General features: G+C 45.4%; 1 protein-coding gene across 1 annotated transcript; it reads left to right on the forward strand.

The window, feature by feature from the left end:
- Nucleotides 1–214: 214 nt before the first annotated feature.
- beg (malonyl-CoA-acyl carrier protein transacylase beg) lies at nucleotides 215–15,895 on the forward strand. Its single transcript, XM_050194363.3, has 6 exons — nucleotides 215–805; nucleotides 1,820–2,032; nucleotides 2,505–2,592; nucleotides 11,738–11,955; nucleotides 12,537–12,767; nucleotides 15,092–15,895. Exons 1-6 carry the CDS (start codon nucleotides 449–451, stop codon nucleotides 15,254–15,256), a joined length of 1,272 nt encoding a protein of 423 aa, XP_050050320.1. The 5' UTR covers nucleotides 215–448; the 3' UTR covers nucleotides 15,257–15,895.
- Nucleotides 15,896–16,140: the final 245 nt, after the last annotated feature.

Consider the following 16,140-nt stretch of genomic DNA (forward strand, 5'->3'; position numbering starts at 1 on the left):
GAGACGTTAGGCTAAAAGTTGAAAAACATGCGTCGTCAGCATCACCGTTAATTATAGGCAATCAACGTGAACAACACAGAAAGCTTCGCTTACATCGATTTTTATTCCTTCAAGCTAAAATAAAGAACGCCCAACGTTCAGGATCTCCGATTCAGATACTAATCGACAGAATTTATTTATTCTTCTAAAGTTTCTCAACATAACGCGAGCCTCAGTCTGCGCACCTTATGCTATCGACATCGTACATACAGCTGCCCGCAATGTTAAGCCCAGCTGCCACCTCTTTCTCTATTTTTTATTTTTTTTCATCAGGTCGTCGTCTGCACGTGTTGTTCTGCAAGTTTAAGCGGCGAATTCTTTTGCGCTTTTTGTGTCGTTTGGGCTGCACATAATGTTCATTGAGGCTCTCACCCTCTAAGTGGTTGTTGGCAGCTCCAAAAGAGAGAAAATGCTGCCTGCCGCGTCACTGCTGGAACGTTGTACGCGATCTCTATTCACGAAGTCAAAATCAACGCTTTTACGCCGTGCCATTACGTCCAGCACTTCACGGCTCTGCCAAGACAGCCGCGCCAATGACAACGAAGAAAAGCTTCCTAAGGGTTCGCAGAATGTAGACTACAGTAAAGGGAACGTAGCCCAACTGTTTCGTGAGTCGGCAACGTTTGATGCTGAACAGCCCCAGAGCGCAGATGTGTGGTCATCGCCTGCCTATCCTGTGAGCTTCAAGGTTCCCGCTGAAGAGAAATATGAGGAGACTATTCGCATCGACCCCAAAAATACCAGCGTCATTTTGTTCCCGGGGCAGGTTCGTTCCGCATTTCCCTTTTTCGCTGATGGTTATGTGAGCGGTGTTCCGTTATAAATATTTTTGTGCTGCAGCGCTATCTCAGGGTCGAGATCTATTCATTCACCGACATCACTTGCACGATATGTATCGTGTGTAGCAGACGTTGCATGCAAAATAATAATAATAATAATTCATATTTTCCCCTTCCATATCCCTGCGTATCCCTTTTGACTTTCGAAATACAACGGTTCGCATATTGTGACAGCTTGCAAATCAGATGTTACTGCTGAGGGTCAACTTGCAGTCAGCTACACATGACGTTAACTTCCAGCCTGTTTCCTTTCGCGCATTCAGAAATTCAGACTCGGCTTGTCGCATTCGCGAAAACTAGATAGAATGGTTTAAAAACCATAATGTTTTCGACCATCCATGCAAATCGTTTTAGTCTGTGAACAAAAATACAAATGTAAAGGTAGGCATCGTAGTAGAAAGGATAGCTCACTGCGTTTTAGAGTCTCGATTTTCACTTTCACAATAATTAAATTCCTTCACTAAAATACTTCGTTCCTCATCTACACAAAGGCCAAAACAAAAGCAGTTCTCTTATTTTTGATTTTGTTCTCCCATTGTTGCAGTATAGCATTTTAGAATATGCACGCTAAGAAGCATTATTTCATTCAGCATTGATATAGTATATGTTTCTGCTGAGCAACAACAAAAGAGAGAGAGGAAGAAATTTACGAGAGGTTGGGCATCATATGAGCCACATCAGTGGAAACTATGGTCTAGGTGGCCAGTGGCACATCATAACTCACTGATTATATGGACAAATAAGTGACTGTGCTACCCTAAGCAGCTATAGTAGGTCATCAACACAAACATTTGTGTGAGCCTTTTACTAAGTATTAAGATTATGCTTAATTCAGATGACTCTAGCTCTACTCATGTCTTACTGAGTGCATCATGTTTTATGTATTTGGGCCTACAGGGAGTTTACTGCATCACTCTTAGCTGGAACTGCTCGTCTTGCAGGGCTCTCAGTTCGTTGGTATGGGCCGTCACCTCCTCCAGTACCCCAACGTGAGTGAAATGTATGAGCGCGCAAGTGACATCCTCAACTATGATCTGCAGCTTCTTTGCCTTGAGGGGCCCAAGGAGCAGCTCAACAAGACTGTACACTGCCAGGCTGCTGTGCTGGTCACTTCACTGGCTGCTGTAGAGCGTCTGCGAGCCACCCAGCCTTGGGTGAGCCTTGCACACCAGTGTGGCCCACGCCACTTAATGATTGTTTTGAGCTGACTATCTAGCTACTATGCGCCGTTGTGTTCAGTATCACTCGAATACTTGCTGTATAAACCAAAATATACATTGTCGGGAATTTAGGTCAATAACTGACTTTGACATGGCCAGATGACAACTCACAATGTGCTAAAAACTGCTATATGAGACAAGGGGTGACTTCAGCCTTTTCTTTCTGTTCTTTCTTTCTATTTCTTTCTTTCTTCTTTGAAAAAAAGATCTTGACCTATATTTCAGTTTATGCAGTACTTCCATGCATTATTTTCATGTGTTAATACAGAAATAAGGGCAACTGACAAGAAAGGTGTAAGTTTTTACATGTTCATAGCTTCACACCATGACTCTTCGTCTTGTCTTGTTTGTTTGCGCCTCTTATACAACATGCTTCTACAGTTCCTCGCCTTCTGCTTTTGTGCAGGCCATCGAAAACTGTGTTGCTGCAGCTGGTTTCAGTGTCGGAGAATATGCAGCTCTTGTATTTAGCCAGGCCATTTCCTTTGAGGATGGTAAGACTCTCCCACCTCATAGCATCTCATAGTGAAGTGTTGGAACTGCAGTGCACTTTGTGCCTATACTGCGAGCCTATACGTTGTGTGTGTGTGCACGTGCGCTTGCGTGCGTGCATGAGTGCATGTGGAACAAAAGAAATGGGGAATTCGAATGTTTTGGCCCACAGTGTAACCCAGTTTCATTTATTGATAACTCTGCACTTTAACGTTGACAACTAAATAGCTATCTAGTTTATGATTTGGTCGCTACTAAGCTGTCACTTGACATTTTCAGAGCTATCAACTTCAGAGGTGTTCTTTTGTGTTGTATCTGGTTTGTGAGGACTACCCCAATGTAGTAATAAAAAGTATGTTCAAGCTTCGCTGTCCCTTTAAAGGACACTACAGGCAACAATTGAACCAAGCTAAATTGATAGTGTTCTGCAATAACAACTGCACTACTGTTGGCAGAAACAGAACCTTAAGTAATGAGAAAATATTGTAACTGAAAAAAAGAAATGTCTGCACCACTTTGCAATTGTTGAGCCAGTTTCTGCACATTCCAGAAACAGTTTGTCAAGAATTGTCATAAAAACAAACCGCATTTGCTTGAAGGTGAAGGCGAAGCAGTTTGGTCAATTTTATTGTATTTGTCTACATAAGAATTCACACCTGCCAATTCACACTACTTGGTTGGTGTTCTCTGCATAAGCACGGTGCCCTTAATGTGCCACCACGCTACTCACTGGGGGTGGCAGCACACAGCAATGCACGACCTCCATGGTTGCCAATGCAATGTGATATTCATGCTCTATGTTGGTGTATGGATCATGCGCCACCCTCTGTTTTCTTGAGTTACTCAAATTGGGGAAGAGGCAGGCTGCTTTCACTTGTGATTTTCTCACCAAGTAATCTCTTGCCACAAGATTAACAATGAGTGATTTTCAGGAGCATGATCTGTCACTTTAGCCAGACTTTGCATTTCATTTTACTCTGTTGTTTGATGGTTATTGTGATTAGTCTGCCACCACTAGCCATTCATTGGTGCCATATTTAGCCTTGAAAGTTCTCAGCCAATGCCTAATGGTTGGGTGCCTTGGCCACATGAGAAAATTAAATTTTATTTTGTTGTTTAGAGATTTTTTCGTTGTTGGTTTCACTGGTAAATTATCTGGCAGCAGAATATCAGAATGTTCAACTTACATTTCAGAAAAGCTATAGTTTCATGTGCACTTTCTAGAAAGTTGAAAATAAAACAAGTTTATTGTTATAAATAGACAAGAAATAATGGAAAAGTGGTGAACTGACCCCATCATCTTTTATAGTAAAATTTGGGAATGCATGTCTTATAGGCTATTGCAGCTTTGATACTATATTACAGTGGATTGGTTTTTGTTCAGGGAAATGCAAAATATATGATATTATAGTCCTGCCGATTACAACTTGTAGCAGTGCAAAACCAGCCTATCCACCCATCTATTGTCTGTCATTGTCTGTAGTTGCATAAAGTGGCACACTTACACACCTCACAACTTAAACTTTTTCAAGTCCATGCTTGATACAGGTCATGGCTGCTTGTGCTATGCTGCTCTAGCCAAATGTGCAGTTATCACCTTCTTTTTGCTGGAGATGACCTATTTACTTGCTCTATTCGTGTGGCTTGTTCAGGATGAAAAACTGTGGCTTTTATTTATTGTTTTGGGCTGGTCAGCTCAGTGCTTTTGTGTGTGCTACATTCTTGAAGGTGCTAAGCTGTTCTTAGTCTTACATAACTTTACAAACGAATAGTTGTAGGACTTCGTTACGCCAAGTAAAGAAAGAGCTCACCAAGCAATAACCTAGTTTGCATGAACAATATTTTTTAGTTGAGTTTATATATACAATACATTTTGTAATTTTCTGCTAAGGATTAGTAGTTCACTGTGATAAACATTTTGATTAAAAATATGTGTTAATTGCATTACCTTGGGATGTCATCTGTGTTCAAAATTTAGACTTGGAAAGACCATATATGCAAGTGCTCAGCTCAAATTGTGCCTGATAGATGTCATATTAGATTTTGGAGTGGTGCTGTAGACCAGTGTGGTTACACACACTTAACAATATTTTTAAAACTGGTACTGTCTGGTGGTGTCGAGTGAAAATTGCAGCTGTGTGAGTGGAGCACAGAGGTATTAGAGCTGAAAGTGCTTCTTTGTTCATGGAACGTAGAATAATATATTGGGAGCAGTCAGACGGCCAGCCACCCCGATCTCATTACCTCTCTCCACTCACAAGTTTCACATTTTGCCAAATCACAGTGGGACTGGGTATAAATGTATCTATGACTGGAGTGTGCTCATTTGTTTGGGTTCTTTGCTAGGCACTGGCATATTCAGAAATCTTTTTGAATGTTGAATAATTAACATAGTGGGGCATAGTTACCATTCTGGAAGACATGAAAATAAGAAACTATGGCTATTATAGTGTTCCCTGTGCTTTTATAAAGCATATTGGCCATTTCAGTGGAGAAAAGATGTTGAGTAGTCATGTCACACATTTAATAGGTGACACACATTGTAGTGTAATACGAAACAGTATAAGCACCCGATGCCCATTCTAGTCGTGCCTGTGAGTGTTGGTTGAATTCTGAGCACAAACAGAGGCACAACGGTTAAAATATAAAAGAATCACATAGACTATCATGCTCATTATGAGCTGCAGCATGCGAGCCGTGGTCACAGCTACGCTCTCGAGAAAAAACTATTTCGAGCCAAACTATTCATATGGTAGCGGATTAGCCAGTGCAGCTGTCAATCGCAGACCGAGCAACCAGGGCCAAACTCCACGTCCAGAAACATTCTCTTGAATTTGGAATTCGCCCCGGTGAAACTTGAAGGAGGTGGCAACTCACGCTTCTGCCGCTTAGATGCAGACATGAACGACCTAGCTTGACGCTTACGAGTGGCTTCCAGTATGCGATCTTCATCAGCAGCTTGCGCTCAACGTTAATGATTAGACTCTTGCATCTGCTTTCACTGACATTCTTTGGAGGCAAAATCACTGCCCACATTCTCCACTTTTGCACTGGCACGTTGTCGTTGGCTATAGTAGCTTCTCTGCTGTCGGCGCCACTCCTCGCACTTGGCTTGTTCTTCAACCGTACGCACATTGCGGGGTCTTCCCACTTTTCCCATATTTGTTGGAGTTGAAGCTGTTGTAATGGTCTACCTCTGCAATGCACAATCCGGTTCTTATACACTGTGGCGCACATCCGCGTGTTCTCCCGCCACAACTGCCGCGCCGTTGTATTGAGCGCAGACGACAGCAGACGCAGCCGGCAGCAACGGCGGCCAGTGTGGGGGCACTACCTCACTCTGCAGATGCGGTGCGCAGTGAAATCATGTGTCCTTTCTTTCTTCTCCACCATACTATCGTGCGTTCTCCCCTATAGCCATCTTTTTTTGTTCACTTTATGGACATTAGCCAGCCCAGATACCCTGCCTAAGAGACCACACGTAGGGCTTATTCATACAGGTCTGTCAGGTAAACAGCTTCGCTGTATAAGTGATGAGGGTTTCGCCATTCCAGAAATGTGCATACCCCTATGCTTTGTGCTGTCTGCTTTCTTCACAGAGCGATAATACAGTGGCCTGTAGAGTTGTTCATAAGTCATTAGCCCTTCACGTAGCATGCTTCATCATCGTGCATGCTGCCTTAGCTTCGTAACTATTCTTTTTTATTATTATTGTTATGCTAAGAGATTTATTAGCAACGGGCGCGAACGGGTAGTCACAAGCGTTCGGCGAAAGACAGCAACCACGAGCTCATGCCGGTAGCGATGGTGCTGTGGCGCAGGCAGGCTACTCTTCTTCGTTACAATTGCCCTCCGCAGAAAAAGGCGCCAATTGGGTCGTAGTACGGCTTAGTGCGAGAGACGTGGACAAGTTCACGGCCGCGATGGCGTAGGTCCGTCGATGGCGTGAGGGGCTCTACGATGTAATTGACGGAGGACGTTTGCTCAAGAACGCGGTAGGGTCCTAGGTACTTTGCGACAAGTTTTGAGGAGAGGCCGGGTGTAGTAGTGGGTACCCGAAGCCATACGAGAGAGCCAGGCAAAAAAGTTGGTGCAGAACGGCCGGCAGGTTGACGAGATTGCTGCTGCCACTGGTCCTCGGTGGAAAAAGAGCGGGCAAGCTGGCGGCATTCCTCGGCATGACGAGCAGCTTCAGATAGCGGAGTACTTTCGGATGCCTCAGGTGTATATAACAGAATGGTATCGAGAGTAGTAGAAGGTTCTCGTCCGTATAGGAGAAAGTAAGGGGAAAAACCAGTAGTTGCTTGGGCCGCAGTATTGTACGCATACGTCGCGAAAGGGAGAACTTGGTCCCAGTTGGAATGATCAGAGGCGACGTACATGGAGAGCATATCGCCAAGAGTACGGTTGAAGCGCTCGGTCATGCCGTTAGTTTGCGGATGGTACGCTGTACTGGTGTGGTGAACGATTCGGCATTCGTCGAGTAGTGCCTTCAAAGCATCGGAAAGAAAGGCGCTACCTCTATCGCTCAGAAGTTCGCGAGGGGCACCGTGGCGAAGAACGAAATGTCGTAACAGAAACGATGCAACGTCACGGGCGGTGGCAGTCGGCAGAGCAACTGTTTCAGCATAGCGGGTCAAGTGGTCCACTGCAACAATAATCCAGTGGTTGCCTGCTGGAGTGGAGGGTAGCGGTCCGTATATGTCTATACCAACACGATCAAAGGGCCGACTAGGGCAGGGAAGGGGTTGTGACGGGTAGACTTGTCCGGGAGGTAATTTTCGGCGTTGGCACTGAGCACAGGAGTGAATGAACTTTCTGACGTAGTTATACATGCCGCACCAATGAAATCGGATGCGTAGTCGAGCATAGGTCTTCAAGAGGCCGGTATGTGCGCACTGAAGGTCTGCATGGAAAGCGTCGCAGATAAGGTCACGGAGATGGCGGGGTATCACGAGAAGCCACTTGCGACCGTCAGAGAGGTAATTACGACGATAAAGAAGGCCGTCGCGAATGCAGAAGTGGGTAGCCTGGCGGCGAAGAGCGCGAGATGGTGAAGAGGTGGATGGATCAGAAAGGATGCTGATGAGAGCACTGATCCAGGGATCCTTGCGCTGCTCCGACGGCATGTTGCGCAGTGCATGAGATGGAACTGTGGGCTCAAGGGCGGATAGGCAAGCGCAGTCAGCGGAGACCGGTGAGCGAGAAAGGGCGTCAGCGTCCGTGTGTTTGCGACTGGAACGGTAGAATCGAATAGAATCGAATAGAGCCATCCTTTTTCTTAACAAGTACGACTGGTGATGCCCAGGGACTGTTGGAAGGCTGCACAATGCCACGCTTGAGCATGTCAGCAACCTGGTGGTCAATGACACGGCGCTCAGAGGCGGATACTCGGTAAGGGCGCTGCTATAAAGGTGCATGACTGCCGGTATCTATCTGGTGAAAAACGGTCGATGTGCGGCCCAAACTGGAAGCATGGCTGTCGAAAGAAGCGCTGAACCTCTGCAGGAGAGCAATAAGCTGGCTTCGTTCTGAAGATGACGTGCCATCGTTGATGGAGCAGTGGAAAGCGTCGAGGAGTGACTGATCAACCGCAGAGTCACAAGTAAGTGCGCCAAGGCCCGCAGAAGTAGAAACGGCAGGAGCGTCAAAGAGGCAAAAGGTGTCGACCGGTTGAACAAGGCCTAGGCATTCACCATGAAATAAAGCTAAAGGGCAGGCCGTGGGATTGTCGACGACCATTTTCATGATGCCATTGCGAAGAGTAAGGAGAGCAAAGGGCAGCAGAGAACATCGGCGGCGAATGAACAGCTCAGAGGGCGTAAAGAGAACAGTGGCATCAGAAATAGCAGCGCACGACACGGGCACGAGCAGGGAAAAGCGTGGAGGGATGGAATTGTCTTCGGAAACAAACAGTTTAACACTGGAAGGGTCGTTTTCGATAGTCTCGACGTGGGAAGTGCAGAAAGTTTGAGTTCGGCGTGACAACAGTCAATAACGGCGTTATTATTTGCAAGGAAGTCCCAGCCTAATATGATGTCATGGGAACACGTGGGCAGCACAACGAATTCGACGGTATACAGTAGACCTTGAATGAAGACGCGAGCAGTACAGGCAGTGAGAGGCGTTATATTTTGAGCATTCGCGGTTCGAAGGGAGAAGTCGGAGAGAGGCGTCAAAACCTTTCGTAGTGTGCGGCAGAGTTCGACGGAAATTACGGATACGGCGGCTCCTGTATCTACAAGTGCCAGGACGGCGATTCCTTCGACAGAGACTTCAATTACGTTGGCTGGAGAGGTACGAGGACTTGGGCATTGCGACGTGGACGCAGTTCGTGCCTCGGGAACTGCGGCCATCAGTTTTCCTGCTCGGTGGACACGGGACGGCGCCGCATCGGAGAAAGCGAGCGACGACGGGGAGATGGTGAGCAGCGAGTAGAGGCGGTTGGGCGGTCAAGGGAAAAGGAAGAGGTAGGAAGGCTGGAGGGCGAAGAGGAAAACGGAGCGGGCTAAGGTGGCGCTCGCCAGATGTTCTGAAGAGGAAGCATGCCACGACGACAATGGCGCACCACGTGACCAGCACCACCGCAAGCAAAACATATTGGGCGGTCATCGAAGGTATGCCACTGGTGGGGCTAAGGTCTGAGTCGCGGTTGAGGATTCGGAAAATGCTGTCGATCGGGCAGCGGCATAGGAGGAAAATGCCGTCGGTCGTGAAGCAGCATAGATGGCAGCAAAAATGTCGGTGGTCGATGCATAGAGGGCGGCAGGGGCGTTTGTGGACGAGATCGGGAAACTGCTTCAGCTTAAGTGAGAGGAGCCGTGGCTGGTGTCTGCTCAACGGCTGGAGGAACGGCTTGAGATACTTGTTCTTGAATGAAGTCGCGGATCGTAGGATGCAAAGCAGGTGGTGGTTCCTGGACAGAAGATATCAAAGATAGCTGGCGGGCGACCTCTGCGCGAATGAATTCCTGAATTTTTACGAAGAGAGCAGCATGGTTGTCGTCGACTCCAAGGCTTGATAGAGAGTCGGCGGGCGGGGTGGGATGTCGGGTGTGAAGCCGTTGCCTGCGCAACTCGTTGTAACTCTGGCACAATTCTATCACTTCAGCGACAGTGTGAGGACTCTTCGATAATAACATTTGAAATGCGTCGTCCTGAATACCCTTCATTATATGTTTGATCTTCTCCTCCTCTGACATCGACGCATTCACCCGTTTGCAAAGGTCGACAATGTCCTCAATGTAGCTCGTGAAGTTTTCTCTGGCCTCTTGCGATCGTGTGCGCAAACGTTGTTCTGCACGAAGCTTTCTTACTGCAGGCCGACCGAAAACTTGGGTAAAGTTGGTCTTAAAGACCAGAAGACCAACCACGAAGTGAGGTTGGCTTCATGGTTTAGAAACCATAGTTTCGCAACGTCCGTAAGGTAGAATGCGACGTTTCTCAACTTGGTAACGTCGTCCCACTGGTTATGGGCACTCACTCGCTCATATAACGAGATTCAATCATTGTCTTTGTCATCTGTGCCGGAGAAGATAGGGGGATCTCACTGACGCAAGGCACCGGCACAAACCAAGGTGGCCGGCGCCGTTGGAGGAGCTGGAGCAGTGCGTGCGTCGTCGGGCATGATGGGGGGTAGAGTGCGACTACGAAGTTCCAGGGTGGTCGAAACCCAGCACGTCCACCACTTGCTAAGAGATTTATTAGCAACGGGCGCGAACGGGTAGCCGTCACAAGCGTTCGGCGAAAGACAGCAACCACGAGCTCATGCCGGTAGCGATGGTGCTGTGGCGCAGGCAGGCTACTCTTCTTCGTTACAACCTCCTTGTTTCTGCCGTCAGCGTCGCCGTGAGGCTCCATATAAAGTCAAAGGGCAATAAAATTGTCGGCGCGCACCATGTGCTGTATGTGCGAATGAAAGCGTGCGAGGGTGAGTCTGCGGTCGTGGCCAATCTTGCGCACGCAATGGACGAAAGTGGAAAGGAAGCGCGCCGCCTTCCATCGCGCGCGAGGCTTCGGGGAGAGAGTAGGGAGGGGGCACATTCTACTCTGGGCGGCCCGGGCGGCCGCACACGCCTGACCGGACTAGTGTATCTTGAAAGCTATCTGCGACAGGTGCAGAGTACGCGCTACGCTGTGTTTTCACAACCTAAGTTCGCGTTGATGCGAGCGGCTGCACGAAGGTCAATTCGCTCGCTGCTGCTGCCATGTTTCCTCACTGCAGCATTTTTACAGCGAGTTTCCGCAGTCATTGAGTGAGATGTATTCATGTTTGCTTGTGCACGCGTGACACCATGCTTGTTAATTTAGTTAGTGTGCCTATGTTTACAAGTTTATACAGCTGATAAAACTTACTTACTTCGTATACTAGCTGTCCACTAATTTGCTATAGCAATAAATGTTGTTATCGCAATAAATTTGCTATTGCAGTTTCGCCCAAAAGGCAAAACTGCGACTTCTTTATTTATTATTTTTTTTATCCACGATAGAGTGATAACTGATCGGTGATCCAGTGTATCATGGCTCCATGAAGAAAGCAGAGGATGGAAAGCAAGGGGTGTGTGCATTGCTCAAATTGCGACACCCTCTCCACGTTTTTCTGGAGAGCATCGTTGCATCAACGACTCATGTGTTGCACTTCATATTGCACACAATAGTACATTATGTTGATAATGACAGCAGCAATGAGAACTGGCCTAATCATAGTCAGATTGAATTGATTATTTAAATGTAATTTTTTGTTTGCTGGCAGTGAAAAAAAAAAAATTAAGTCAGCCAATAGGGAAATTTCTGGTGCTGCACCTCTTCATGTACTCACTAAAATAACCTTGATTCAGCTAAACGAGGTGTCGTGCCATATTAGGCTGTTGGAAGCATGCAGTTGTAGCATGTGTGAAGAGAAGTGACTTTATGGCTTATAAGAACATTTACGAAATATTTTTTTTTTGCCCAGTTTATTAAAGAACACACTTGAATGTAACACTTTGTCGCCAGCTCGCTAGCTTAAAAAATTGAAGGTGCAATAAGTTAAAAAAAGAACTCCTAAGTTGTTCTGCATGTATTGCATTCTCTATAGAGTGTTGACATCTTATAGATGCAAGCGGCAACTATATAATTTTGGTGGTGACTCTTGATGTTTTTTCTCTAGCTGTGCGGCTGGTAAAAATTCGAGGAGAAGCAATGCAAGCAGCCTCTGAGATGGTGCCAAGTGGCTTGATGACTGTCTTCCTGCTCACAACGGCAAAAGCGAGCTTTATTTGTAAGCTTGCTAAGGAGTGGTGCATTCGCAAAGGTATTGAAGATCCAGTATGTAGCGTGGCAAACTACTTGTTTCCTCATTGCAAGGTCATTGGAGGTCATGAAGAGGCAAGTAATGAGTGTTGTTCAGTGAATAGAATAACAATTGATTTAGTTTAGAAAACCAATGAAGACAGTACTTATCTGAGTAAGTGCGCAACTGTATCTGATGTGACTGAAAAGTATAAGGATGTCAGTGTAGCATTAGCATAAAAAATATCCCTGAAAAATCACAATGATAAAGAAAGTGTCTTCACAAATTGTCAGTTATTTAAAGGCACAGCAAAGATTAGTGTAAAAACAGTTTGAGGTTCCTCACTCCACATTCACAGCATTTGAGCTTAAAAATCTTATTTGAGTTACTGAACTTGGACTTGAGTCATGTATTCTGTTAGCGTAAAAGTGAAATGCAGAAGACACTCTGCATCTTCTAGATTTTTTTTTACATTATGTCAATGTACTAATTGGCTATGCAGGCTTGGAAGGGAACATGGACACGACCAGTACATGTTGAGGGGGTGTTACATTCGTAGTGCAGCCTGCATCTAGCTCAGTGGCCATTATGGTGTGACTTGAGCTGACCTTTTACTTCTTGGGTCTAGCATGACTACATGCTTCTGTACTCTAAATGCATTTGCTTGGTTGTGCAGGCACTAAAGTTTATTGAGCTGAATGCCCGTGATCTCGGTGTAAAAAGGATGAAAAGGTTGCCGGTGAGTGGGGCATTTCACACAGCACTTATGAAACCGGCACGTGAACCCCTGGCCAAAGCTCTGCAGGCTGTGCACATCAATGCACCACGCATCATGACCCACTCCAACCTTGATGGAATGGCCTACCGTAACCCGGATGAAATACGACGCAAGTTGGAAGAGCAAATGGTTAGTGTCAATCGATTATGTGCAGCTACTGTGATTCAGAAAATGAATTCTCATGCATTTGATAGGCTGAAATAATTGGCACTGTCATATCCCTTCATATTGGATTGGCATGGTCCTGCATCCCCTAGTCAGATCTAACATTACTGTTTTTTAGTTTCGCTACATGTGAATGTTGCATGAAAAAATACACAGTTATCAATGTTTATACAACATCTCAAAGTTCTGGGCATGTTAATGGTTATGTAGATGTATGTAACTATGAGTATTATTGGGTCATGTTAAATCTGTTAAAGGGACACTAAAGGCAAATACTAAGTCGAGTGGACTGTTTAAATACCATCCCAGAAATCTCGCAACGCTTGTTTCATACCAAGAAAAGACTTAGTTTACGAGAAAATTGCATCTGAAAGGTCCGAATGCCTTTTTATAAATTCAAATCTCCCGCCCCCCAAACGGGGGAGTAGTGACATTGCCTAAGCCATCGCCACCCTTTGCTGCCTGTCGTCGGTGAGTAAAACGGCACCCGACAGACGACGGTACCGAGTCAAGACAGAGTGGTGGATTTGCCGCTGCAGCTGCTTTTTGGTCAAGTGGCGTGGACCGCTCGGGCATCTCGCGACATCACATGGAAGTTGAATTCTCTGCTACTTCCAGTTTGTGTGAGTTTCACGAGCCAGCAAAACCAGTGCAGCACTACGCAATCAGGAAAGTACTGAAACGTGAAAGTGTGGGTGGCGCAGGGTCGAACGCAAACGAAACCATTCGACCGCTCACGTCATTGTTAACGGCAATTTCAATGAGTTCTTTTTTTCTAAAAATGAAATAGAAATGTACAAGTGGCATTTTATTTCATCTTATAATACAACTCAAGGATGTTTTTTGCAGTGACTAGCTGAGCACTAGTGACAGAATTTAACTGAGGAGTGCTTTCGTCATCGGGCAAGTGCTTGAATGTCCCGGGGGAGTCTCTAATCATGTCCTGCATTTACCTCAATTTCTACATTATTAAGGCTGTGTTCGCGATAATATTGACTCCTTAGAGATTCTCGAGCACTAATCTGTCACTTTAGCTTGACCTAGTATTTGCCTTTAATGTCCCTTTAAAGCACAGAACTCTTTTTTTTTTTTCTTTTGAGCAACTTTTGCAGCCCCTTTCTCTTCCTTTCTCTCAGCATCAGAAGGTTCTGCCTATGTTTCTACTGCAGTGTCCCTCCATTTCTACTACTATTCTCCTGCTGTAGTGTCTTAAAAGGGGCCTGAAATGGCTTCTTGTGCAACAATGTTTTATGCACTGGCAGGTGGGCACTCGTTAGAGAATGTACTGCAAAATGTTTTTGAGTAGACAATGTAATTATGGAGTTACGGCTTTTGGGGGTGACTGAGTGCAGCAATGCACTTGCCACTGAATTCTCTGCACAATGCGTACCCTTGTCTAGTTTAGCATGTGTGCCTGTGTTTTTCCATCTGCCACTTGTCCTCCGCATCTCTAGTGGCAATGAAAGCTCCCACAATTGGTGTTCTGTAGAGCTCCTTTGCACAGCACAGTTTTACTCCATGGGTGTCATGGTGCAAAGACGGGTTAAATTTTTTTTGCAATACTGGCTGTTTCTATAGCTCTAGGCAGCGCACATGTGGCCATCACATCCACCTTTTGGAGCAGTACAGCTGTCTGCAGGGAAAAATGTTTGTGCAGGACACCGTGCTGTTTCTAATTTTTCACCTTTAAGACATCCCATACCACCATAGCCATGGTTAATTTGTTTCCTTGTTCAGCTGCTACACTGAGAGGATCGACCAATCGGGGCATTCCTACTGCAGTGTCTTAAACACTTGAAGCACACTGGTTGGGATGCCACAGAAGTGGCGTTGGTGTCAGAGTGATCATGACCTCTTTTTATTTTCCTTGTGTATTTTCTGGGCTCTTTGCAACACATGATGCCATAGTAAATGGCCTCTTTCAAATATAGCTGTGTGGTGCTCCATATGCTGTGCTTGTGCAAAATATTCAAACATTTAGATCCCCGTGAAACTTTCAGGTTCTCAACATTTGTGAAGCTTTACTTGATGGTTTCCTTGAGTGATAGTGTGAGATGAATCAGAGAAAGCACATACGCTTTTGAATTTCATGCATATTATTGTTGACCCTTCCACCAACATTGCATAGGCTGTATGATCTTTATTTGAACAATTTTGTTTTTTATGGATGCAGCTTTAATCTTTTAATCATTTTGGCTGTACTGTGTGCCTTTAATTAAGAAAGCAAGTTTAGTGCTCATATAGGCCCATAGCATTGAGTTCTTTTTTTGTTTGGGATTTGGTTACAGATGATGCCAGTCAAGTGGGAACAGCTTATTCAAGTGGTTTATAACCGGGAAGTTGGTGAAGAGTTCCCTCGGACATTTGAGTGTGGCCCTGGTACCACACTGAGGGCTGTGCTCAAGAATGTGAATGGCAAGGCTTGGAATGTCTCCGAAAGTATCAGTGCTTGACTGGCTTCCCCTCACCCCTTCTCCCTACCACCTATATTTTGTAATGTACCTTGTGCCACACCAGTTTCCATTTCTTTTTTGTACACAGTATTTTTATGTGCTATACTCTGGCAGAAAAGTGCAGTTTCTGTATGATGTCACGAGCTTTGAAGTGCTGCCTTTGTGAGCCGTCTTGTTAATTATGACTTGCACATTTCAGGGACGTTTATTCTGAACCATTGCAAAGCTTACAATCTGGGCTCTTGAGGAAGCTGGTATATGTGGTCTGTCAAAGTGTTTAAAATGTGCACATTGTGTTCCGAACAGCACTTGTAATGCCACATAGTTCAGGACATTTTTCACTTGAGCATGCAGCTTGGGCAGCCACTCAGAAGGGCTCAGCCATGATTTTTATCGCAAAATAAAGGCAGGTACTTGTGCTGTCACTGTGCTGTCCATCTTACTTGGAATTTACCTCTCCATGTGAAGCAAGGCTGAAGAATTTCATGGCGCACTATTGGTGGTATTCATGCATATCCAGAATAGGCATAATTACGTAAATAAAGTGGATACACATAAACAAGTGCTCTTACTCTTGTTTCCTTTGATATATATATATATATGTATGTGCCAAGAAATAAAATTGAATGTGTGTGTGGGTGTGGAGTGTTCAGAACCTTACTGTGGCATTTTTCTTGAATGATTGACTTATTGCATGCTTAAAGGTAGATCGGTATGCTGTAAAGCTGCCGTGTGTGAACAGTTCTGTCACAATCCTTGCTGTAAGCATTAATAGCTCATTCTTCCTACGCTGAGTGAGTTTAAAAAAGCAAAGTATGCATGCAAAAGTGAGGCGAAGAAGTGGTGCACTATCTACTAGAGCTGTGACCTGTGTACCACCCTGT

This window comes from Dermacentor andersoni, chromosome 1 (genome assembly GCF_023375885.2).
Source record: "Dermacentor andersoni chromosome 1, qqDerAnde1_hic_scaffold, whole genome shotgun sequence".
NCBI classification, from domain to species: Eukaryota; Metazoa; Arthropoda; class Arachnida; order Ixodida; family Ixodidae; genus Dermacentor; species Dermacentor andersoni.

Coding starts and splice junctions, on each gene's coding strand:
- beg (XM_050194363.3), top strand. CDS start 449: ATGCTGCCTGCCGCGTCACTGCTGGAACGTTGTACGCGATCTCTATTC. Junction 2,033..2,504: donor TGCGAGCCACCCAGCCTTGG/GTGAGCCTTGCA, acceptor GCTTTTGTGCAG/GCCATCGAAAACTGTGTTGC. Junction 11,956..12,536: donor TCATTGGAGGTCATGAAGAG/GCAAGTAATGAG, acceptor TTGGTTGTGCAG/GCACTAAAGTTTATTGAGCT.